This window comes from Meriones unguiculatus, chromosome 4, assembly GCF_030254825.1.
Source record: "Meriones unguiculatus strain TT.TT164.6M chromosome 4, Bangor_MerUng_6.1, whole genome shotgun sequence".
Taxonomy (NCBI): Eukaryota; Metazoa; Chordata; class Mammalia; order Rodentia; family Muridae; genus Meriones; species Meriones unguiculatus.
This window is the reverse complement of record NC_083352.1, coordinates 36,936,851-36,961,804: the sequence shown is the minus strand read 5'-3', so window position 1 is coordinate 36,961,804 and position 24,954 is coordinate 36,936,851. Positions and strand designations below refer to the sequence as shown.

The window sequence follows — 24,954 nt, the reverse complement described above, 5'->3', positions numbered from 1 at the left end:
AGCCTCAAGCCCAGGCCCATGAGGGCAGAATGGCTTCTGAAGAAATGCACCAAGATCAGAGTGTATGAGTCTGACCTATTCTGGCTCTAGAAGAGAAATTTAAAGGAGTGTGTGTGTGTGTATGTGTGTGTGTGTGTATATATGTATTTTTGTGTGGTGTGTCTATGTGTGTTTGTGTGTGTATGTATGTTAATGATTATGTTGCTAACCTTCAAGGGTTATTCAAATATTTTTTGAAAATTGCCTGTTTTGGCTTCTCTCACACAATGCCATGTGTTTCATTTTGATGCAGAGCTGATGACAGGCTAGACATTCCAACGGGAGTTCAGTTAATTTAACTAATTCCTATGAGCAGAAGCAAAGCAATGGGACTCAGCCCATCCCAGCCAAGGGATTTTCCTTCCTCCCATAGCAGAGAAAGCAAAAAAGCCTGCGAGGTTTTGCAAATGGACAAGTTTAGAAATAGTTCTAAGATTCTGCTTTGCCAAGTGTTTTGTATAAAAAGAAAAGTTTCCTTTCTATTTCATGCCAAAAAATGTCACCCCCTAAATATATTTTTCCCATATCTGGCTACATGTCCAAATTTTTTTGTTTCCAAGAATAAATAATTTTTCCTGGGTTATAAAAGTCACTTACTCTATCAGATTAAGCACATCTTTATAAAGAAAAGGCATTTGAAACATCCCATCAGTTGGTCCAAGGAGGGAATTCTTGCTTGGGATGATTTTGTGAATTCAGATGAAGTGAAAAGTTTTGAATTCCTTGTGAGACTCTCAATGAAAATTTCTGGCTTGTCTCATAAGGCTTCTTATTTTCCTTTCAGTTTTTCTTTCTCTTTCTTTCTTTCTTTCTTTCTTTCTTTCTTTCTTTCTTTCTTTCTTTCTTTCTTTCTTTCTTTTTCTTTTTTTCTAGGAAGCATTAAATGAGAATTAATTTGTCTTTGACCATAATAATGTCTTGGCTAGCACCCCTGATGTAAGGGTATTCTGTGGGATCCATTTTCTATGTGTATAGTTGGGAGGGTTCAGCTGCCAGGGTTTCAAGAACCCCTGCTTTTAAAAAGTGTGAACTTGCAAATTAGCTGTCAAGTTTAATAGAAAGTGAATACAGCTGCCTAGAGCTGACCTGTTTCTGCTCCTCTGGTGTCCTATTGATCCTGCTTCGAGGTAAAATACAGGGCACTGGAAAATAGCAATGTGTATGAGTGGCTTGAGTATTTTTCTCTTCTACCAGCTCAGTATGGTAATCACATTTGCAAAGTTGAAAAGCTGAGTAAGGAGTCTTGAAAGTTGGAAACAGGGCAAAACAGAACGATGCTTGAAAAGGCAGTAATATTTATACATCCGAAATGTGCTAAATATTCATAGAGAAATAAACCAAATGTGTGCTCTCTCCTGAAGCTTTTATGGATGTGACATGCTGCAGATTTAAAGTTTAACACTTGTTATTGATGATTAAGCACTCACAGCAAGCCCAACTCCCATCAAAGAGGCTTCTAAGTTGGTATATGATGTTATTAGCAGTTTGTAGGTTAATTTTTCGTTACTGTCGTTTTGTTGGTGTGTAAAGGGGTGTATGCGTTCAAGGGTGGGGAGAAAGTTTCTAGTTCCTTACAAATGGTTCCTTGAAAATATTCTATTTCAAAAGTCCTTATTAACACTCCTCCTCCCCCCCCCCCCCGTTAAGCCTAAAACTGCAGTACTATTGTATTTAGAGAGTATATATAAATGAGAAGATACAAACATTTCTGAAATCACATGGCTATCTGCTTTTGAAATGCCACGCAGCTGCTTCAGGTAAACTAAATGTCTCTCAGCACTTAGTTATCTACCGAGAAACAAGAAGGTGATTCAAATTATTCTGCTTGCCTTCACTCTCCTGCCATCCTGCCAGACATCCTACCAATAACCTTAGCGCCCATCTCTCCCCTTACTTTGACATATTCCCTCCCTCGCCATGCCTAGGAAATGAAGCCTTTACGTTACAGAAATCACCAAGCAACCTCAAAACACTCACGTTCTGTTGAACCACGTCTCCCATGGTAAAAAAACGATAAAACCCGACACAGCAAATGTGCCTCCTAGGAGCAGCAAATCCGCATGGTGATGCACCAAGTCCGAAATAATAGCCTTCATTTGCTGCAATTGGTTCAGTGTCAGTGCTATAAAAAATAAATGATGGAAACCCAGAGCCCTGGACAGAAACAGCAGTCCTCTGTGTGAGTCTTGTGCGGAAAGGGGGCAGAAAGAAGTGTGGTCCTGTCTGCTCATCAAAGGGGGCTTGTCTCACGCTGACAAGTGGCTGCGTATGCAGCGTACACATGCTGTCAGGGCATTCATCACTGTGGGCACAGGGCAACGCTTGGTTCAGTTTTCATAAACGGCAGGAAGTTAAACATGGACACGCCTGCTGGAGTTCCTCCGGCACAGAAACGTGAGCCTATGGAATGTCACTGCGGAGCGGGCAAGCTGGCCTCACTGTGGTGTTGGGATTTTCTTTATTGCTTTTGCCAAGGGATAATTTTCAACACCAGAATGTCCCGTGGCTGTGGCATAAAGAAAGTTAGAAAAGGGGCAATAAAGACTGGACCGGAAGATCACCCACCCTGTGCTACAGCAAGAAGTGATGCTGGGAGGCCAGACTGTGTAACAGCACCTCAGACAAGAACAAACCACATATAGTAACATTTTGGCTTATGCTCTGAGCCCAAAGATGCATAGAAAATTTGTGAAACCTGCGAAGCCGAGACTCGTGTGGTCTGTTCCTTTCCTAAATATAACAGCATCCATGATCTTAAGTATACACAATACAATGCAAAGTCGTCAAGACAAACATCATCTTAGGGCCCAAGGATGAGGATTTAATTGGCACAGTGCTTGCTATGTAGCATGAAGGCCCGAGTTGGGATTCTCAGCATCCATGTACTGTGTACCCACGTACGGCACCTACAATCCCTGCCTGGGAGGCAGACATAGGAGAGTCCCTAGGACTCACCAGCCAGCAAATCTCACCTAATTAGTGAGTGCCAGGTTCAGTGAGAGATCCTGCCTCCACAAAAAGGTGGAGACACAACTGAGGAAGACATCAGTATTGACTTACAGCCTTTCCATGGACAAGCACAAACATGATCCAATCCTGTGTGGGCACTCTCTCTCTCTGTCTGTCTCTGTCTCTGTGTGTGTGTGTGTCTCTGTCTCTCTGTCTCAAAACACCATCCGAAATCTTTAACATTCTGGCTCTTCTGCTTCTTTGTGCCTCTTACACTTTAAGCAGAAGCCTCACCAGAGACTGGCCTTTCTTCTCACCGCTTTCTTCTGCTCCTTAGTTTGTAGTCTTCTCTAGACACAGCAAGAAGTAAACTGAAAATTCGTTTCTGTTTTTATTATCTGTTTTGATTACCGGCCACAAATCATACCCCGGTCCTCTGACAGGAGCAAACCAAGCTTGGCCTTCCTGGTGATTATTAAGATGCCATCTCCTCCGCCCCGCCCTGTACACTGCTTGATCCTGGTCTGTATTTATTTTGTCTTCCATCCTGCTCTCCAGAGCCCCTGTGCCTGGCAGCCTGTAGTCTTGCCTGAGTCAGAGGCTTGTCTTGATTTTCTCAGCTTGCCTTCCTTGGTTTCTCAGCTTCTTTTTCTCCAGTTTAACTCAGCCTGCCGCCTTGTTTTTCCCATTGGTTTTGGGTGAAGACAATAGTGTCTAGTTCTCTGAGGCCTCTCCCTGTGTCAAACAGTTTTGGTTTAGAGTTTAAGCAACACCAGTTCAAGCAGGTTGGCTAGCATTTTATGCCTACTCGATTTCTAAGGCAGGCAGAAGTAAAAAACAACCAAGCACCCACCCACCATCAGCAACAATGACAAAGTGCAAAAAATCCCCACATCAGCAGCATGAATGTGGATCTGCTCTGGCTTGGAAGGACTATTCGCTGGCCACTTAACTTGGCAAAGCACAAACCAGAAACAACATTAACATAGATTTAAGTTGCTCTTCCATTCATTCAGTGACTATTCATTCTTTCAGTATTCATGAATCCTTAACTAATTTCAAGCAAAAAGGACCAGAAATGTCCAGAGAACACTAGGGCCCATGCACACACAGCATTGAAATGCTACTGCAGTTTATTTTGGGGATGACATAATGTAATCAATCAAACCTGCATAGCATAGTGCCTCAGGTGTGGAAAATTCTCAATAACTATTAATACCATAGCCATAAGAATAAATCCACGGCCAAGGTTTTAACTGGATTAGGCCAAAATAATAAATAAAGTCTGGGGCTGAGGCAATGACAGTGTTTAGCATTCGGATATAAAGACCTCTCTTCAAACACCCAGCATCCACGTAAAAAGCCAGTGTGGGAGAATGTGCCTGTAATCCCAGAGATGTGAGGCAGAGACAGGAGGATTTCCAGGGCTTGGTGGTCAGCCAGTCTAGCTGGCGTGTAGGGACCAGGTTCAGCGCGACACTGTGTCTCAATAAATAAAGTGGAGAGTGGAGGCCTTCATATTTGCTGATACCACTCTGTACTCCATGTGTGCATGCGTGTATGTGAATACTATCCCCACATTCCCACAAAACATAAAGCCTGCTAGAATGAAAAGAAGAGAAAACGAATGGGATCCAGGGAAGAGGAGGTGTTTCCCATGCATGCCTGGCACTAAGTAGTCCCCGACTATCTCATACGCCTTAACCCACTAGTCTACACGGGGTTGCATATCCAGAAACATAGAATGTAAACCCATCTACCCACTCTGCCCGCCTGCACAGCCCCAGCATCGGCTGGCATCCCTTTAACAGATGGCCTCACAGTGCATGGCAGTGTATAGCTTTGAGTCCTTTGGCCCTGGCTGGCAAGAGCTCAGTTTTCTGAGGAGACACGTTGTTTACACCCGTCTAGCAAAGCAACCTAGATCTGAACTTCAGATCTTAAGATCAGAAAGACGGCAGGATGGAAGCCCGCTGCGTTACTCTTTATTAGGTACACTGTCATCTTTACGTTACATCTTCATTTCTTAATGTTTCATAACATCCTGCTGAGGAAGGCTAGTTTTGCAACTTGCAGCTTGGAGGGAATTTGTCATTGGTAATGAATTTGATCTCACTGTTTTTGGCCAGGCTAGAAACTATAAGATCTTTGGAACTATCTCCCTCTTTTCCATAGCCATTTCATTATTAATAGCTCAACTTGGGATCAAGCTTTGGTTTCCCTTTGGATTTGCAAGGATTTCCCAGCTCCCTCATATGACCAAACCCAGATAATCTCTTAGCATGTCACAACGAAAGTGGGTGTTGCACTTGTTTAGCCCATGATTTCACTTGGTGATGAATGTGAAAGCATACATGTAAAAATTACAGACAGTGAGTTATTGCCTCCCTCATGTCTTATCATGGGATCTTAGAACTGTTTATAGCTTCCTAAACATAATTAATCTACAGCGTTACTTTCCAAAGCTGTCCTCCACAGCCCACGGATTTTTATGCTGGACAAGGTTCAGGGGTCCATGAGTGTTTGGACAACACAAGCTTTGCAATTTTTGGATTTTTCCTCCTTTTCCATTTATTTTTGTTATCCTATCCCTAACTTTTACTTCCTAAAACCTCAGGAGGTTGGATGCTGCTATCATTACACTGTGAGCCCATGAGGGACGGAAGTTTCAAACAATGTTTCCCATTGGTATAAGTGTCTGTATTCATGTGGAACTCGGAATCACAGTAAGTCCAGTGTGGCCTTTCTCAGATTCCTTTAACTGGTAGGTTTTTAATCCAGCTTTTTTTTATTAAGTCAGTCGATTATCAGTCCACAATTTGCGACTGGGATAGAAATAAACTGTTGACTATTTTCTATTCTGTGTTACTAAAGAAAACCTGTGGTTTGAATTGAGATAGGAGAGAACTGATAAATTATAATTGCTCAGGCCATTGTTTTTTCTTTAGCTTGACTCAATCAAGGAAGTAGTATCACCTTGGAACCTATGCAAACAAGTGATGGTGGCAGCAAGCCTACTCTACTGAAATGATTTTTAAGTGTCAGAATCGCAGAATGAATACATTTTACAAATTCAGTAATATTTGAACCTATTATAGGTTCAGCACGAACCTATTATAGGTGAAAACACAGCATGATATAACAGGCTTAATGTCATGATAAATGGCCATTATACGTTAAAGGCTCCTAAAATCAGTTCCTAACATTAAGACTTCTCTGCACTGTGAAGTAAGGTTTTCTTCTTAACCATTGGCAACATGCTTTGGTAATTCTTATTTAGGAATAAGAAGTTAGAGAGGAGAGTCAGTTTAGGTGTTAGGCTAGCCAGCAGAGGACTCCTGATAGCCATTCATCAAAAAGGAAATGGAATAGAAATGGACAGATATGTGTAGCTTAACTAAGGGCAGAGAGTGTTGGTTGTTTGGGGAATGACTGCGCTTACAAGGAGTCTTTCCTCACTACCAATTATAAATAGCTGAAATGGCAACCAGGCATGAAGGAGGAAGGAGCTGCTCTATAGATGCCCAAGTAGGTAGTGTCAGTACCATCCTGAACTTGGACAGACAAGAATCCGATTTCTGCCAGAAACATCCCTAAAGCAAAGACAGGTCCCAAGTGGCCCTGCATTTTGATCTTCATACTTTTAGACAGATACATTGGAAATATGCAGTTCACTTCTGTAATAGAGTTAGTCATCTTCCCTAAATGGACATTCATGCCGACAAGGAGGACCAAGGGACATGGTAGGCACCTTCCTCATGGTACCTTCCACGTGGCACCGTTGTCTTCAAGTAGTACCATTTTGACTTGATGATGGCAAGAGATTCTAAATGTGCTTAGTGAATAGCCATATAATAGTTAATAGCTGTGCCTTATCAAACACTTAGCTTACTGCTTGAGAATTTACAGTTTTATATTATTATTACAGATTAAAAGCTAAATCGTAGTAACAAGTAACATTCTCTTTTTGTTTTTTTCTTTAATATATTAATTTTTAGGCTAATACGAAGATTTCAACTCAAGCTGCTTGAAGAATGCCTTGATGAAAGCCTGTCCTACTGTTCCTATGGTTACTATCTTTTTTGGTCTTGACCTTTTACTGCCACATTTCGGCCTTCCTGAAAAGTTGGGGGAGATCCAACTCTCAAAAAATATGTCTTCCTGCTCTACTTGTGATCTTTCCACATATCAGCAAAACCTTAACTACATCCATCTACACGGTAAATGATGGAAAAGGAAGCCCAAGGGAAATCATAGAAGTAATAACAAGCTGACAGACACGGGGAAGGAAAAGAGCAAGCGGCTTTTCATCAGGGCTGGAGTTCTGTGAGATTTATGGCAGGCCATGTTTTCTCTACACTTAAGAAGCTTGAAGAGTTATAGAAAGATGAATGCCTAGTGAGATAATTCAAATACTTTTACTTATGTCTGACAGTGCTCCAACACCGTTATGAAACCTGTTCTCAGGGATGTTTTACACAGTGTGATAGATTTCTCTGGCTCTCCATAGTCTCTTTGATCTGATTACAGTACACCGGTAGGAATGGAGCCTGATGCTAGTGGCTGAGACAAGCTCTGAAAGCTGAGTGGATGGCGCTGGGATTGGTGTATGGTTAGGAATATGAGGGATGAGATCCCAGAGTGAGGTTTAGGCTTTCTAAGACCACACCATTTTCCTTCAGTCAACAACCTGTGTTAGTGGTCACCTCATTAAGGACTAAGCTGTCTCCTCTCAAAATGCCTATGATGAGGGCTGGAGAGCTAACTCAGCAGGTAAAATGCTTGCCATATAAGCATGTGGACCTCAGTTAAATTCCCCCAAACCTATAACAATAAAAAGCTATGTGAGGTTGATATACCTGTAACCTCAGTACAGGGAAGGTTCAGACAGGGGAATCCTCAGGGCATGCTGGCTGGCCAGCCTACCCATGTCAGTGAGCTTGTTTTTTCTTGGGGTGTACTTTGTAAGTTTTGAGTGGCTTGCCCTGAGGCAGGAAGGGCTGCTCTGCCTTGTGCTGGGAAATCAGCATCTAATCGTAGACTCTCAGGACACATGACCTTGGCCTCATTAGTTGGTGCCAGGTTTAAATGAAGGGAAATGCCATGCAAGGCTTCAGTGTGTGCCAAGAGGAGTTTCTGGTAATTGGCTGCATTCTTGGTTCCTCCTGTATTCACCAGGAAAATTCTTTAATCATGCTGACTTTGGTTTATACAATCTGTTCTTAAAAATATTTTCAGATCATTCAAATATCCTTGTATATTAACAGAAAGGTAACCTCCACAGCTGGGCTAGGCTCTTCAGGAAGACCCTAGGGACAATCTTTAGGAGCCTAACATTCGTGACAAGAGGAAGTTTACTATGAATTTTGTATCTATATTTCATTGCTAATGAAACGGTTATTTTAAAAAAAAGGTAAATTGGTTGATCATCTCAAAATAATTCTCTCATAAAATGAGATTTATTTGTTTGTTTGTTTCAATGTACCCATCCATTTTGGTGAAATCCATAGTGAAAAATAATAGTTAACCTAGTGAAGTAGAGCTGCCTTTCATATTCCCTTGGGGCTCCTTCTGGAGCCTTAGGTTTGGGTCCTACTGCAAGAAGCAACATCACGTACTTGATAAAAATGAGACTCCACACCTACAGTATTGTCAGAGGAGAACTGGTGGGGAAATGTAGAAGAGTCCAGTTAGGATGCTCTTCTGTAGTGATATCATGAGAGAAAGGGTGGTGTGCAGAGCCTGGCTCTGTGGTCTCCAGGCATTGCTTTATTTCAAAATGCGTCTTTTAGGGATTCCATAACTACCTGTAGGAATCACTGCAGTTGGCTACCCTCTGAAGGTGGTGCCCTGAGATGACCAGATACAAAAGCTGGTCCAGGGTATCTGAAAAGAGAATTGCCGCAAAGACAGCTGGGATCTGGGAGTACAAGAGTTCCGCACCCCGAGGATGCACTGATGTTGTGGCCCCCCGAATATGTCTGCTCTGAGCTACCTCTGTCAGCAGCAGAGATAGGCAGGGAAGATTTAGTTGCTTTGACCTTCCTGTCTTCCTGATATCCCATTGAGAGTCAGCCTTAAGGAAGAAGATGAGGAGTCCTCATTTTGTCTTAGGAAAAGAAAGAAAGAGAATAGAAAGGAAGGAAGGAAGGAAGGAAGGGAGGGAGGGAGGGAGGGAGGAAGGGAGGGAGGAAGGAAAAGGAAGGAAGGAAAGAAAGAAGGGAGGAAAGAAAGAAGGGAGGAAAGAAAGAAGGAAGAGAACACTAGCTTTTCATCATCATCTGAAATCCTGATAAGACTAGAAACCTAGAAATCAACTACACAGACCTCTGATTCCTAACAGTTTTGCTCACAATTACAGAGATCAGCATATTAAATCGTGTAACCTTCCAGTACAAGGGCTTTGATGCCAGTAGCATCTATGAAAGGACCAACCTAAAGATAAATTAGTTCAGTGCCTGCATTCGTGTTTGAGGAGGTGCATATGATGGTTCTGAAAGATGATAGCAAAACACTAAAGAGTAGAGTCATTTACAGATTAATGGAAGAGTTTTAGTTGCTCCTTTACACAAACCAGAGCACACAGAAGTGGAGGACATGGCCTCAATGCAAAGGCAGAGCGGGGAAAAAAATACACGCCTACTGGCTATACAGCTATTAAGATCCATACAAACAAAAAAACTAATAGAAATTAATCTTAAGGGATTGTTGCTTACTTGCTGGGTGCTGTGCCTTCAGTTTCTATCTATAAAACTTGCTGAGCTGGGTAGGTAGTGGGCCCACTGGGGAAGTAGTTAATCTTGGTAGATGACTGCTTATAGGGGTATGTACAAATATCATCCTCTGGTCTCATCAGCACATAGCAGAGAACCATTATGCTGAGGTAGACTGATGTTGGTCCCTGGAACATCCTTCCAACTGAGGTTAGAATCCTCATGAGGTGCTCTCATTAGACAAGGTTTCTGTTTTCTTTACGTGCTGTGAAATTATCTCTGGTCCATAAAAGGAAAATGATGAACCTGAAGTATTATTCAAAAGTGTCAATGATGTATGTTGTTGCTCATATGTAAATTTAAAACTGCTGGCTGCGGAGCAGCTCTAACATTAAAGGGAAAAGACAGGTGTCAGGCAACTGCCTAACCGTTCCTAGAGTCTAAGCCAGTCTTAACAAAGCAGAAAACTATGAACCGTAACAGGTAGGATTGTTTGAGGGGAGAGAAATATGAAAACAAAAGAAATCAAAGAAAGATGCCGGGTGCCATTTCCAAGATGCTTTCGCTGTTGCTGTGATAAAATATTGTGACAAAAGCAAGGCAAGAGAGAAATGTTATTTTTTATTTTTATTTTTTTGGCTCATCCTTTGACAGCACAGCACACCATGGCAGAGATATCTTGGTGTCAGGGAGCTTGAGGTGGCTGGTCACAGTGCATCCTTGGTCAGGAAGCAAAGACAGTAAACTACTGTCAGCTCACTTTCTTCTCCAAACCCAAACCTAGAGAATGGCATCACCTTCTTTAGGGCGGGTCTTCCAATTCCCATCAATCCAACTAAGATAATATCTCATGGGCACACACAGAGACTAATCTACCCTCAGATGTCCCTCGTTGTTGTATCTGGAAATTTTTCTGAAGTGGTTCTAGATCCTGTCAAGTTGATACTTAATTCGAAGCATCACACATCACAGAAAAAAAAAAAAATACAGCACCAAGGGACAATAGAGGAAGGTTTTCACTGGCAATAACACCTACTGAAAGCAGTTTTGCATTAAAGTGAAATTGATGAATATTTTATCATCTAGGATATTGAGAATCAGCCCTGGTGACTTTGCTTTCCAGGGAACAAGTGACATCTGGAGACAGTGTTAATTGCAATTACTGGGCTATGGAGAGGCGCTGATTGGCATCTCCTAAAGGAGGACAAGATGCTGCTAACTATCCAGCAGCGTGTCAGAGAACCCACTATAACGAACAACCATTTGATCAAAATGCTAATGATGCCAAGGACAGGAAACTCAGTCCAAAGGATCTCTGTGGCAATGAAGAAAGATCTTAAAGATAAATTATGTCATCTAGCTGCAAAATGGGATTGCCTACTGGCATATACTAACATTGTGTGCTTATTGAAAAATGCAATTAAGTAACAATCTTATTGTGGTTAGAGTTCTTTTTACCTATCTATATATTAAAGAATACAGTCAGTCTCATCACTCTTTCTTAATAAACTGAAGGGGACGTCCATCAAAATTATGCCAGTAGAAGGCAACAGTATGCTGAGCGCAATTCTTTTCAGAGAATACCTAGCTACTGTGAGTAGGAAATGACCTTTAAATAAGACTAAAAGGAAATAATTTAATTAAGTCTGGCTGTGGTTCCATTTTATATCTGTCTTTTCAAACTGTTAATGAATGCTGACCCACTTAGTCACGACAGAATGTGCAGTCTGAGGAATCTGTGCCCTTTCTGAGGTACCTAACAAATGTGTATCAGACAATAAAACATTGCTTGTCTGGTAGTCATAATACCGATATTTAAATTGGCACCAGCACACAGGCCACATTTAGGACGGTAGAAGGAACTCTAGCCCAACGTCAAAAGCAGCCACAGAGATAGAACACATTCCGCAAGGCGGGAGGCGGGGGGACTTAATGCAGCCATGAGTATTTCATGGGTTGCTACAGCACGTTAGCCACCAACGATTCCCTCCTAGGAAGGATACTTACTGCGATTACTGGTGCGTAATGACTACTTGATCCTAATTGGATATAATGGATGAATTCTAGTTCTGTATTTGTCGTGGTGTTTTTTTAGGACACTGACCCATAAACAGGAGAAGAAAGGGTCTGGGGAGACTGAGGTTTTGAATTGTAGTCATTTGAACGTGAGGGTTCACACTGTTCACTTCTCGGAGTCAATTAACAATGATGAAGGGTTGACTGGAAGTCTCCTAAAAGCTAGCTGTGGTTAAAAAAAAAAAAATCGGGAAAATTCCGGATAGTATCAGTACAACATATTTTGCACTGAGTATGACATTTTCATTTTCTTGGCTTAATTTATTTTATCCCCCTGGGAGGTTCAAGGTTAAAATGTACTTTCTATAAAACATAATTTTACAAATTCTGACTGGGATACTGAGCAGCAATTTGACTAAAGAGATTCATGGCTATTTTTCAAGATTATTTGTAAGAATTCTCTAAGAATAAAAACAGTAACAACTGTGCCCTTCCTGCAGTTTCTCTAGAATAACATCCTCCTCAGAGGGAAGAAACAAGTCAACAAAAACAGAAATTGCATGTGTGTAACTAAAATGCTTGCGAAAGGGAACAGGAAAGCCCAGCTCTCTGATTTTCCTCCCTAATTTTCTCAAAGCCATAGCACTATGGTATAAGGGTTTTGATTCAACGTTATTCATTAATCTTTTAAAAATTAATCTGTGGGAAGTATAACTTGATACGTAATCACAGAGTCCTTCACAACGCATTCACAATTTACATCATAGTCATGTAATTTTACAGTTTTAGCAACTGTGTGAAGTTATCAAACTTCTGACACAATTTCCAAAGCTTTGTGGGTGGACACCAGGAAAAGGAAATATCCAGCGCTGGTCAGCTGGACGACGAGGCCTCCGTCCCTGGCGGTCTTTAGGAATAAGGCTTTCTTCACACACTGTGCCACCGAGTGCTCAGAGTCTACACACTCGCAGAACCCAATGGGCAGATGGGAAGGGGGCATTCTAGGCTTTGGGAGGCAGATTTATAGGGGAATGGACCCCTTTCACAGGCTGGGTATCAGCCACAGGGGTGGATGTGACCTGGCTGCGAGCCCAGAAGGAAAGGAAAGGGGGTTCATTTAAATGCACAGCATCACCTCTGGCAATTCAATCACGAGGAGGAAAAAAGTCGTTTGTCTGTGTACTTGACAGCACAGAATCAATGCTCGGCTCTCTTCCTCAACAGAATGCTGAAGTCCAGTTCTGGCTCGGCCATGTCTCAAGATGACCGTCTTTCCCATAAAGTATCCACAGAGCCAGCCAATCAGGTGTCCCGCGCAGACCCCCTTCCTGCTCTTCCCAGAAATCACGTGGTGACTGGCGATCCTCGCTTTTCCTCACAGTTATGGGTGAGGTTCGATTGTTGTCACCCTGCTTCATTGTCACATGGGCCAGAGTCACCGTGATGGGGAATGAGGCCATGGGTTCCACTGTCCCCCCCATGGTCCTCTAAACCTGCGCTTCTCAACCTTCCTGATGCTGCGACCCTTTAACACACTTCCTCATGTTGTGGTGACCCCCAATCATAAAATTGTTTCGTTGTTACTCAACAAGTGCATCTTCGCTACTGTTATGAATGGTAACGTAGATACTTGATGAACAACCCTCACAGGGGTTGCAACCCACAGGTTGAGAACCACGGCTTTAAACTCTGAGGGGGAAAGTCACAAGAAAACAGGTCCTCAAGGCACATGAATGTGAGGATTTCGCAATGAAAAAACGCCTTTCTAGCCACAAAATATACTACTTAAAGTATGGTTTAAAAAAAAAAACAAAAAAAAAAACCTAAGTCCTTAACAATGCTGGGCATATTTTGCAGCAGGTATTAGGTGGAAGATAGCATAATGAAAATGGCATTGAGCTTGGAAATAGTGACAAGTTTGAAAAGCTTTATTATCAACCAGGGGCTTAGCCACAGATTATTAATTTAATCCAGATTATTAACAGATTATTAAATTAACCAGGATTACAAGGGAGAAGGCACTCGCTTTCATTTTCTTATCATTTGGTGTTAGAACTATAGGGATATTCATAGTTTTTGTTGTTGGTGATGATGATGATTTTTTTTCTCTCTCTCTCTTAAGACTTTTTGAAGGGAACACCCCAACGACTCTATCTTAGTAGGGATAAGTTCTGATGCTTGTTCATTTCACTTATCTTGTTTTTATCTGTCTATCTATCTACTGTTTATTAATTGGTGTGTGATGCATGTATGTGTAGCACATGTGTGTACAGGAGGTGTGCTCCTAAGTGTGTGTGTGTGTGTACATGTGCAAGTCAGAGGTTGCAAGTCTGAATAGCTTCTTCTCTCACTGATCACTTTAGTTCTTGAGGCAGGTTCTCTCACAGAACCTATAGCTTGATATTTGGGAAAGAAGGAATGGCCAGTGAGTCGCCAAGCTCCTCCTATCTCTGCGCCCAGTGCTCAGGTTATGGTCCTCCATCATCACACCCAGCTTCCAAGTCAGTTCTGAGGATTTGAATTCAGATCCTCATGCAAACACAGTACAGGATGATCCATCATCCTATGCCTTGGTTTTTAAAAATCATGCCTGCACACCTAACCACGTTGACTGAAGGGATTTAACTAGGAATATCAAAGAGCAGATCTGAGGTAAGTTTACATCAGTTAAGACGCAAAACCAAAAAATAAAAATTAAAAAAAGGTCTCAGCTTTTTAAAAAGGTTTTAGAGGAGCTATAAAACAAATCAGGCAGGTTGGTGAGAAAAAAATGAAGACATCCACAAATTCTAACAGTGCGCAGACTATCTAGATCATTGGTTGGTAAACAGGAAGTCTCTGGAACTCTTCATTCCCAGCCAGGTAGAGGAAGAAAACCCAAGCTACTGCTTCTGTCGCCTTCAACTATCTTCTTCATGCTGCTACTCACATTAGGACATGTATCTCCGTAAAACTTAAAGATTGGTTTTAGGCACGTCAGAGCTTTCTCCCTCCTAGAGCTAGAAGCTAGCCATTTACAACATATGGGCTTTTAAGCCTGCAAACCTTTCAAAGCTGTCAACAGAATACTCTATGATGTTTTGTTGAGGCTGAGGATCCTGACTTTAAGTAGGATATTATCTAGACAGAAAGCAGACCCATCAGTCCAAACACCAAAATTATGCTTCTGTAAGCTGTTCCAAACCTCAAGCACTGTGACTAGAGCTAGAACACTGCCCACTTTTACAGGCTCAGCCTGCAAAACTGTATTTAGTGTATGGGTTTATAACCTAGCAATGTCTTACTGGGGATAGTTTCTGTTTCTCCCACCGTTTTCTTGTTGGAGTTCAGGGAAATCCAGGAAAAATCGCCCCTTCCCTTGTCTTCTCTCAGTCCCACCCTCCCTCTTCTCCCCCTATTCCTCTCCCCTAGTCCACTGATAGGGGAGGACCTCCTCCCCTACGATCTGACTTTAGCCTATCAGGTTTCATCAGGACTAGCTGCATCATCTTTCTCTATGACCTGGCAAGGCTGCCAAGGGGGAGGTGATCAGAAAGCCAGTCACTGAATCTCTGTAACACCAAGCTGATCATGTTGTTGATTCAAAGTTATCTCAGAAATGAGATAAAATATTCATTGCTAGGGAAAAAATAGACTAGAGCTTTTCCAATTTTGGTTTGTTTGTTTGTTTGCTTGCTTGTTTGTTTGTTTCAAAGACATTTAATGGAGGCCCAAATTCCACTCTCAGTGTTTACTCATGGTAACTTTTAGAGCCCTTTGTTCTTGTTCCCTCTTGTGGAGAGTGTTACTAGGCATTCAGAAACTTCAGGAATGATGCCTTGCTATTGAGGTAGTTCTTTGTTGTGTTCCAAGTCCTTCAGCAGTGAGGACTTGGACAATTTTCAAATTTGGATGTGCAGGAGGGAATGACTGTGCCCTCTCATGTATGACAAGGACATCAATACCACCAAGATTAGAAATAAAGCAAATCTATGGTGGTGCGTCAAATGCCTGAGGGGAAGATAAGAGCTTCTTCCTTAAAAATATGATGTAGACGTGAACACAGCTATTTCTGCTTCATACAAAGACAGGGCCACTCAAACGTCAGTCTCTAAGGACTGACTGCTCTTTTTGCCTCTAGCTCTCACAATTCCATTTGCAGTCAGGTTCTTCTATCCCATTTTTGTATGTAAGGGGAAGGTTAGCTGTTTCGTTTTGCACACGTAGAAACAAACTAAAGTTCGTGTGTGCGATGGAGGGAAAAGGTGTTGTCCGAGGGCTGTGCTGCATGACTGACTACATGGTGTGTGTGTTTAATGGCTGTGGGCAGGGAGAACACTGGTTCAACAGTTCACCTAAAAACACCTCATAATGAAGGAGTAAAGCACAGAAGACTTAAATCTTTGAAGTAAATGAGTTTCCTGGAGCCTGATAGGTTTTTTTTTTTTTTCCCTCACTGCAGTTTAAAAACATGTGGGAAATAGACTCATTCAACAAGATCTGACTGTGTTTTAGATGACTACTCTAGAAGCTATTTATGGGAACAAATATGCAGAGATCAAATGTTATTTTGGACAGAAGTAAGTAGGAAACTATTGCTGTAATTCTGTTATTTGCATTCAACTCTCATATCAAAAGCAAAGATCATGTATTATGTCATGTTTAGTTTCCAAGGAATTGCAAATGACTTTTTAAAGTTACTTTCCATGGTTTGTCCAAACATGAGAAAAGAATACTCAAAAAATTCATAAAATGCCTAAACAGGCATTGTGCGTCGGTAGAATGGGCCTGCAGAGACTATGGGACCTTCAGCAAGCATTTGCTAGAACAATATTGAATTCTGGAAAAGAAATACAGTGAAAGGATTCTGCAACCTGCCACCTCAGAGTCCACGAGAGGATCCAGCATGGAAAAATGTGCAACGCAGAAAACTAAATCCCTGTCCAGTTGCATGTAGATATTTTTAGTTGAAAATACCAACATCATTAAAATAAGTCAGTTCACTTGTCAGTTTCAGGAATGTGAATGACAGTATCAGAGCCAGAAAAATTTCTGGTCTTATTCTGACTAATTTGTCACTATACTTAAAAAGCAGAAATAAAAAAAAAAAAAAAACTAAAAAAATAAAAATTAAAAAAAAGCAGAAATATTTCATTCCAAATGATAGCTCCTTTCAATTGCACAATAAAAGTTAGTAGATATAACACCAACACAATATTAATATACTCAAACTCACAGAAAAATAGGGAAAAATAGACAGGCAGAGAAAGAGACAGGTATGTGTTGTTCTACAGTAAAAGGCTTTTGTTTTACAACTGTGCATTTCCTTGAAATTTTTTTAAAGTAAGGAAAACATAAAACATTTTCTATCACTTTTAACTCCTCCTATGGGCAAAGCAAACACCAGAACATATAGTAAAATGCCTGAGTTCATAGGTTCAGTCAGTAATATCTTTATTCATTGAGAAATCTTGTTTCCATATCCCTCTGTTGGACCTTCTTCTTTGGGGTGTTTATTTTATAAATTCATAGCAAAATATGCAAGAAGCTTTGCTCCAAAAACATACTTTTATCTCACAGATCACTGTAGAAATAATACTCTGATACTTAAAAATAAGCCAAACAGTATCTTTACAATCCATAGATGAGTCATATATATTAATACAAATACGTATAACTTTTAAGACATTCCTCCATCCCAAAGAACCAAGGCTGTCAGAGATAAAAAACTATATTCAAAGAGTGGAAGCCTGGATGACAGAGGAACACCTGATCTGTCTGTCTGTGAGAGCTCACACCTCTATTTCCTTTAGCTTTCATCTCAGTTGTCGACAAAGGGCCCTCTCATTCTAAGTATACAGCAGTGCCTACACTACTTCTTGGAGTGCTAAGGGAGGGCTTTAGACAGTGTCTCATGTGTTCTAGGCTGGCCTTGAACTGAGTACACAGCTGACAATGAGCCTGAACTGCTGATGTTCTGTTTCTATGTCCCAAGTACTGAGATTATAGTCAAGTGCCACCATTTTATCAAACAAAGGTGGTGATGGGGAATCGGGTATGTTAGTGGAGCTGTCTCTCGACCTACCCACATCCTCTGTCCCTCAATTTGTTTCTAAACTTAGTAGTCAACCTTCCTAATAGAGTTACTCAGCTCAAATATGAAAATCCTTTTTTTTTTTTTCCTTTTTGGCCATTTACTTCTAGCTCTTATAAATTCAGCTCTCACAGTTTCCCATGTCTTCCCTCCATTGCTCTGTTACAATTTTAATTTCATGCTCAATTGAGTGATTAGATTTGGATAAACCGGCTCCCTCACCATTGTCAGCTCTAAGACTCCAGTAATTGTCACAGAGCCCAAAAGAGAAAACCAAGGGGATGGCCCGCAAATGATTGCTAATTAAACAGCATAAAGACCATTGACATAATAAATGCTAAAAGAGAGCTGATATTCAGAATATCATCATTCATATTATATAAAGTTATATTTACTTTACGCTAATAATTCAAAGAATGGGACTTTATGCTGTCCTAGAATTTGTCTTCATCCTTCCCTTTATAATGAGATAGACCCATACTGTAAACTCACAACCCTCTTCTACTGCAGCCTCCCAGGTCCTGGGATTACAGGAGTAAGTGACTTCATTTGGTCATTGTTTCTGTTTGTTTCATGAATGTTATGGCTTCATGTACTTGACACATTGCTATGCTTATTAACTTAAGAAGAATTGTATTGTAGGCCTGGGGAGATACCAAAGTCCATCAAACATGAAGACCTGAGTTGGATCCTCAGAACCAATGTAGAATCCTTGGGCATCGTGGTACACACTTTTAATCCCAGCACTGGGAGGCAGAGACAGAGCATAGTGGCTTCTAGATTAATCTAATAAGTGAGTTCTAGAACAGTGAGGGACCCTGTTTCAAGAAACAAAATAGGTATTGCCTGAGGAAGGACAGGCAGGTTGGGTTCAGGCCTCAAAAGGCACACACACATTTACATGTACACACACACACACACACACGTGATCTTTTACATGAATCAGGAAAAATGGAAACTAAAAGGTCACTAGTAAAACTAAGCAGTCTTGTAAGTGTCCACATATAACTGCTTTTGGTGCTTTAAGCAATATTCTCATTGAATGAAAAAAGAATCATAAGGGTCTTATTTACTACTATATATGAATTATATAGATTTTGTGCTTTTAATAGCTCAATTTTATCAAACTAAGGCAGTATCATTTAGCACTTGCCCCACAGCTACCACAATAGCACACAGTATTTACCAATAAAGCAAATGATTCGGGAAGGTTGTTAGTGCTGTGTTGGGAGGGTCTGGGGAAAAGCGTTCTCTGAGGTAAGCAGCAGATCTGGCATTGGCTCCGTGCCCCAAGCAAATGACACTGAACCACACCCTTTCCTTATGAACGAGCTGGGAAATGTTGTCAGTGCTGCCTTTTCCCTTGGAAAACGTGGGACTATTTATAACTAGACATGATGCACTGAATCATGGCTCAATAGGGTTATTTTTTGGAGGAGTGGCTATAAAATGGGAATTTTGTAGATGGGGCTCTATATGCAAAGCTCATCTTCTTTGACATGATACTGGCCATTGCAATAATTTAGACTGGTGGGAGGTGAGAAAAGATGTAAAGAGTAGTCAGAATACTACTAAGAAATCCTAGCCAAGAGAGTTGCAAGAGCATCTTAACTAGGGTAAGGGGAATTTGGGAGATTCAATGAATAGTGAGTAAGGAGGAGTGAAGAAACCTATTCATTCTTGTCTAAGATTCCAATCCTATGTAAATGGATGATGTCACTACCAAGAAACATCCCTGGGTAAGGAAGAGTAGGGAGGGAGGTAGAAGAAAGTACATTCTAAAAGTGTTGAGTTTGAGGTATTCAGGAGGTAATCATACAAGAATTACTTGGAAATGTGAGACTGAATCCTATGAGACTGACCAGGGAGAGAGGTATAAAACTGGAGATCATCATGGAGTAAACAGGTGAACTTGGGAAGGCTAAAGGGATTTAGGCAAAAGAGACAGAACCCAAGGGAGTAACTAAGGTTAGGCAAAGAGAGACACACTGGACAGTGGGACTCAGCTACTGTAATCAGACCTTGAAGGGAAATCAGGAACTCTAGCAATACAGAAGCAAGAGAGAGGAGACTTCAGTAGATGGCAGGTGTTTACCAGTGTCTAATGCTAGCAATCTTTAAGTCTTTCCCTCACACTCACTCCCAAATATGATTTTTATTATGTTATATTTGGTTCCTCACTATTGATGATGATGACACAAGGAAATTCAAAGGTTATTCTTTATTTTCATTAGAACTATTTCTTATGTGTTTGTTGTTTATTTTTAAAATATTTTAATAAACTCTGTGAACATTGCCTATGAGGGAATTAATAACATGCCGAGACTCAAACTATGGCCTTCTGGTGCATTGTTTTGAATGAAAGGCTCTTGAATAATGGAAGATGTAAATCATTCTGATCTTCTTTTTAGTTCTTAAAAGCAAAGTATCTTCATTTGCAGACGATGTGATATGTTTGACCCTAAAAATCCCACCAGGAAACTCCTAGAGCTGAGAAACACTTCCAGCAAAATAACTGGATATAAAATTAACTCACAGAAATCAGTAGCCCTCCTATATACAAATAACAAACTGAGAAAGAAATCAAGGAAACAACCCCTTTCACAATAACCTTAAGTAATATAAAATATCCTGTGTTAACTCAAATGAAGGAAGTAAAACACTTGAATCATAAAAAAACTTCAAGTCATTGAAGAAAGAAATTAAAGAAGACATAAGAAGACAGAAAGCCCACCAAAGCAATCTTCAGATTCAATGAAATTTCCATCAAAATTCCAACACAATTCTCAGATCTTGAAAGGATAACAATTGGCTTCATACGGCAACACAAAAATCTCAGGATAGTTTAAAAAAAAAAACCTGAATAATAAAAGAATTGCTAGAGGTATCAACATTCCCAATTTTAAGTTGTAGTACAGAGCTACAGTCATAAAAATGGTGTGGTATTGGCACAAGAACAGACACGTCAATCAGGGGAATCAAATTGAAGAGCCAGACATAAATCCACACGCCTATGGGCACTTGACTTTTTTTTTCTTTTTTTAAAAAAGGAAAGAAATGCACACAGGGAGAAAAAACACAACACCTTTAAGAAATGGTGCTAGTAAAGTAAGATGGCTGCATGTAGAGGAATCAAAATAGATCTATAATAATCACCCTGTGGAAAATTCAACTCCAAATGGACCAAAGACCTCAACATAAAACCCAATACACTGAACTGTTAGAAGAATAAGTGGAGCCTTGAAGTCATTGACACAGGAAAACATTTTCTGAACAACATTGTCAGAACAGGCAATCTATATGAAATTGTCAAATAAAGGGGAGACAGAGTCACATTGGCAATTTCTTGCCACCCAAATGAAGTTTCCAGGACTGGAATTGGGTTATTTCTAACTCATTTGTTGGTCAAAGAAATCCTATGGGAATCCCCAAACAACCCAGGCTGCTGCCAAGGCTGTATGGGTGGCTCTTCACAAACTGACAGCAAAATCCCATTGCTGAGGACAATGCCTACACAACCCACTGAACAGGGAGAAGTTGAGCTAGCCTACATAGGGCCTTCACACCTACGTGCTAGTGTCTTTGCTACAGGAAGGAGGGCACCCTGCTCACAACCAGAGGAGAAACATAAACACCAGTGCAGCCACAAACTATTTGATCTACAATGGTGTCTTGCCTGCAAGATATTGCTAGTGCAATGGTGGCACAAAGTTTCTGGGAGTAACCACCTAATATTTGATTTGGTTGAAGGCCCACTCCCTGAGATGGAACCCACACCCAACACTGAATAACTAAGATCCTGAGACTAGACAACCTAGAAACCTAGGGTAAAACCATATACCATTGTTCTAAAATATTCTTAAGCAGCAATAAAATGACTCCTAGTGATGTTCTGCTAAACTCATAGATTAGTGCCTTGCCCAGCCATCATTGGAGAGGCTTCCTCCTGTAGCAGATTGGAACAAACACAGAGACCCACAGACAGACATGCAGAGGGTGTGAGGCTTTGGAACACTCATCCCTAAATATCACATCTCAATAAATTCCCTCTCCTCAGGGCTCAGGGAAGCCCTCAGAAGAGGAGGCAAAAAGAGTGAAAGGGAGAGGACATGGTGGACACTAAGAAAACACGGCCCTCTGTCTGAATTAGGATTTATATTGCTGTGATAAAACACTATGACTAAAGAAACTTGGGAAGGAAAAGAGTTTATTTGGCTTACTCTTCCACATCACTGTTCATCATCGAAGGAAGGCAGGACAAACAGGGTAGAAACCTGGAAGCAGGAACTCATACAGAGGCCATGGAGGGGTGCTGGAGGGGTGCTGCTTATTGACTTGCTCCCCATGGCTTGCTTAGCCTTTCTAATAAAACCCAGGATCACGAGCCTGGGTATAGTCCCACCCACAATAGGTTGGGCTTTCCCCCATCCATCACTAATTAAGAAAATGTCTTATAGCTGGCTTTTATGGAGGCATTTTCTCAAGTGAGGTTCTCTCCTTTTGGATAACTCTACCTGTGTCAAGTTGACCAAACTAGCCAGCACACCCTCTAAGTCAACGGGGTCAATGCACGTATGAACTCACAAAGACTGAGTAGCATGCATGGGGCTGGGAGGTGTCTACACGAGTTGGGATCCTAGAGCTGAAAGGAGAAGTGGACACGTCTCCATCCCGAACCGGAAGCTAGTTCCAATTGATAACGACTTACAAATGAAAATTTAGTTTTCTCCAAGGGGATCTCAGTAGTCCTAAGGGTGCGCTGCATGCCCAACAGTGGATAGCCAATAAAAAAAATGAACTCCAGGTTCCTTGTCACATAATGTTGTATCAGGTCTCTTCCTTTTTTAAAAAAAAATCTCATTGTTTTTCATTTTTATTTTATTTATATAATTTTTTTTCTTCACTTTTCCCCTTACAGGCCATTTGAGTATATATTATGGCTTCCAGTTTAGGGTTTTTCTGAGATTCCTGGGTGTTTTGATTATATTAAGTTTTCAGACTGCATGTGAAGTAGCTACAAAAACATTTAAAAATTCAATATTATGCATCATTTATGAAAATTCTTTCTAAAAGATTACCATGTCTACCAGCTCTTTCTACTTTGTCCTATAGAAATGGCTCTATGAATTTAAAAATAAAACATAGAAAGAATGGAAACAAAGGACTTCAAACATAAGCATTTATCCTTGCCAAATAGTTCTGAAAAGTTATCACTTTCTCCTGTGCTAGCAAGAAGTGTTGAGTATAAATGTTAACGAACATCTGTGTTTACATATACTTTAGTGAATAAATTAAATGATAAGAAATATGTTAAATTACAATGTGAAGTCTTTGTTAAAAACATTTTGTATAATTCACATGGTGTGTCTGTACATATAGAGCCACACCAGTGTTTTTGAAAGATTTGTGACAGCTGATATTAAAAAAAAGGATCCTTTGTATGTTCTTGTCCCTCTTCAGACATTTATGAGTTCTCTTAAAACAAGAATCTATCCTTCTCATTTCATTGTTACAAAAAGAGCAAAGATCATACATACTTGTCCACTGCCAGACTCAGTCCTTATCACAAAGTCCCGTGAAGCATAAAGGATAATGATTTCATAGGATAAATACTACATTTATAACAATACTACCTAAAAAAAATACAAGCCACACAATTGATCTTGAATGCAGATTTTTCAAAGCTTTCTGACTGCTATCTAGCCAACCTATTTTAACCTCAAATTTACTTTTTAGGGATACTTTGCATTCAAGACAAAAGTACAGAAATACAGCTTCTTTAGGGCTATAGATTTTAGTATGTTTATTCTATAGTATATGGCTAATATCCACTTATAAGTGAGTATATACCATGTATGTCTTTCTGTTTCTGGGTTACCTCACTCAGGATGGTCTTTTCTAGTTCCATCCATTTGCCTGCAAGTTTCATGGTTTCCTTGTTTTTAATTGCTGAGTAGCATTTCATTGTGTAAATGTACCACAATTTCTGTATCCATTCCTCCATTGAGGGACATCCAGGTTGTTTCCAGATTCTCGCTATTATGAATAGAGCTGCTACAAACATGGTTGAGCAAATGTCCTTATTGAATAGTGGGGCATCTTTTGGGTATAGGCCTAGGAGTGATATAGCTGGATCATGAGGTAGCATTATTCTCAAATTTCTGAGGAAGTGCCAGATTGATTTGCAGAGTGGTTGTACAAGTTTACATTCCCACCAACAGTGAAGGAGGGTTCCCCTTTCTCCACAACCTCTCCAGCATATGTTGTCACTTGAGTTTTTGATCTTAGCCATTCTGATGGGTATGAGGTGAAAGCTCAGGGTCTGTTGAGAATTCTGTCTAGCTCTGTACCCCATTTTTTAATTGGATTACTTGGTTTGTTGGTGTTTAACTTCTTTAGTTCTCTATATATTCTGGAAATTAGCTCTCTGTCAGATGTAGAGTTGGTGAAGATTCTTTCCCAATCTGTAGGCTGATGCCTAATCCTCATTGAGAAGGGCAAACAGGATGGACATTGGAAATAGAAGACAAGGAACAGGACAAGAGCCTTCCACGGAGGACCTCTGAAAGACTCTACCCACCAGGGTATCTAAGGAGATACTAAGATTTATAGCCAAACTTTGAGCAGAGTTCCAGAATCCTTATGGAAGAAGAGGGTGATAGAAAGACCTGGAGGGGACAGGAACTCCACAAGGAGAACAACAGAGCCAAAAATCCTGAGACCAGGGGGGCCTGCAGAGACTGATACTCCAACTAAGGACCACACATGGAGAGAACCTAGATCCCCTGTTCAAAGGGGGGTCCCCTAGTAAGTGGGTTCCCTAGTAAGGAGTACAGGGGTTGTCTCTGACATGAACTCAGTGGCTGGCTCTTTGATCACCTCCCCCTGGGCAGGGCAGCTTTGCCAGGCCACAGAGGAAGTTGATGCAGCCAGCCTTGATGAAGCATGATAGGCTAGGGTCAGATGGAGGGGGAGAAGGTTCTCCCCTATCAGGGGACTAGGGAAGTGACATAGGAAGAAAAGAGGGAGGATGGGTGGGACTGGGAGGAGACAAGAGAGGGGGCTGCAGCAGGGATACAAAGTGAATAAATTGTAATAAATAAATATATGAATAAATTTAAATTTAAAAAAGTATAGAAATACAAGCTAAATGTTATGCCATCT

The 24,954-nt window shown here is 40.8% G+C and overlaps 1 protein-coding gene across 34 annotated transcripts in view; it reads right to left on the bottom strand.

The window, feature by feature from the left end:
• Sorbs2 (sorbin and SH3 domain containing 2) overlaps nt 1–24,954 on the bottom strand; it is a 313,230-nt gene that overhangs the window by 132,411 nt on the left and 155,865 nt on the right. For 5 of the 34 annotated variants that reach the window (XM_060381700.1, XM_060381702.1, XM_060381711.1 and 2 more), the window contains exon 1: nt 2,017–2,041. The exons of 5 other annotated variants lie outside the window; for them this stretch is intronic. Coding sequence is in view for 20 of the 29 variants with exons in the window: in XM_060381672.1 (XP_060237655.1) it covers nt 2,017–2,270 (254 nt within the window). In the remaining 9 variants the exon portion in view is untranslated. Of the gene's footprint in view, nt 1–2,016; nt 3,116–24,954 lie in introns of those variants that run through there. 24 more of the 34 variants (XM_060381674.1, XM_060381677.1, XM_060381675.1 and 21 more) reach the window with 17 other exon arrangements.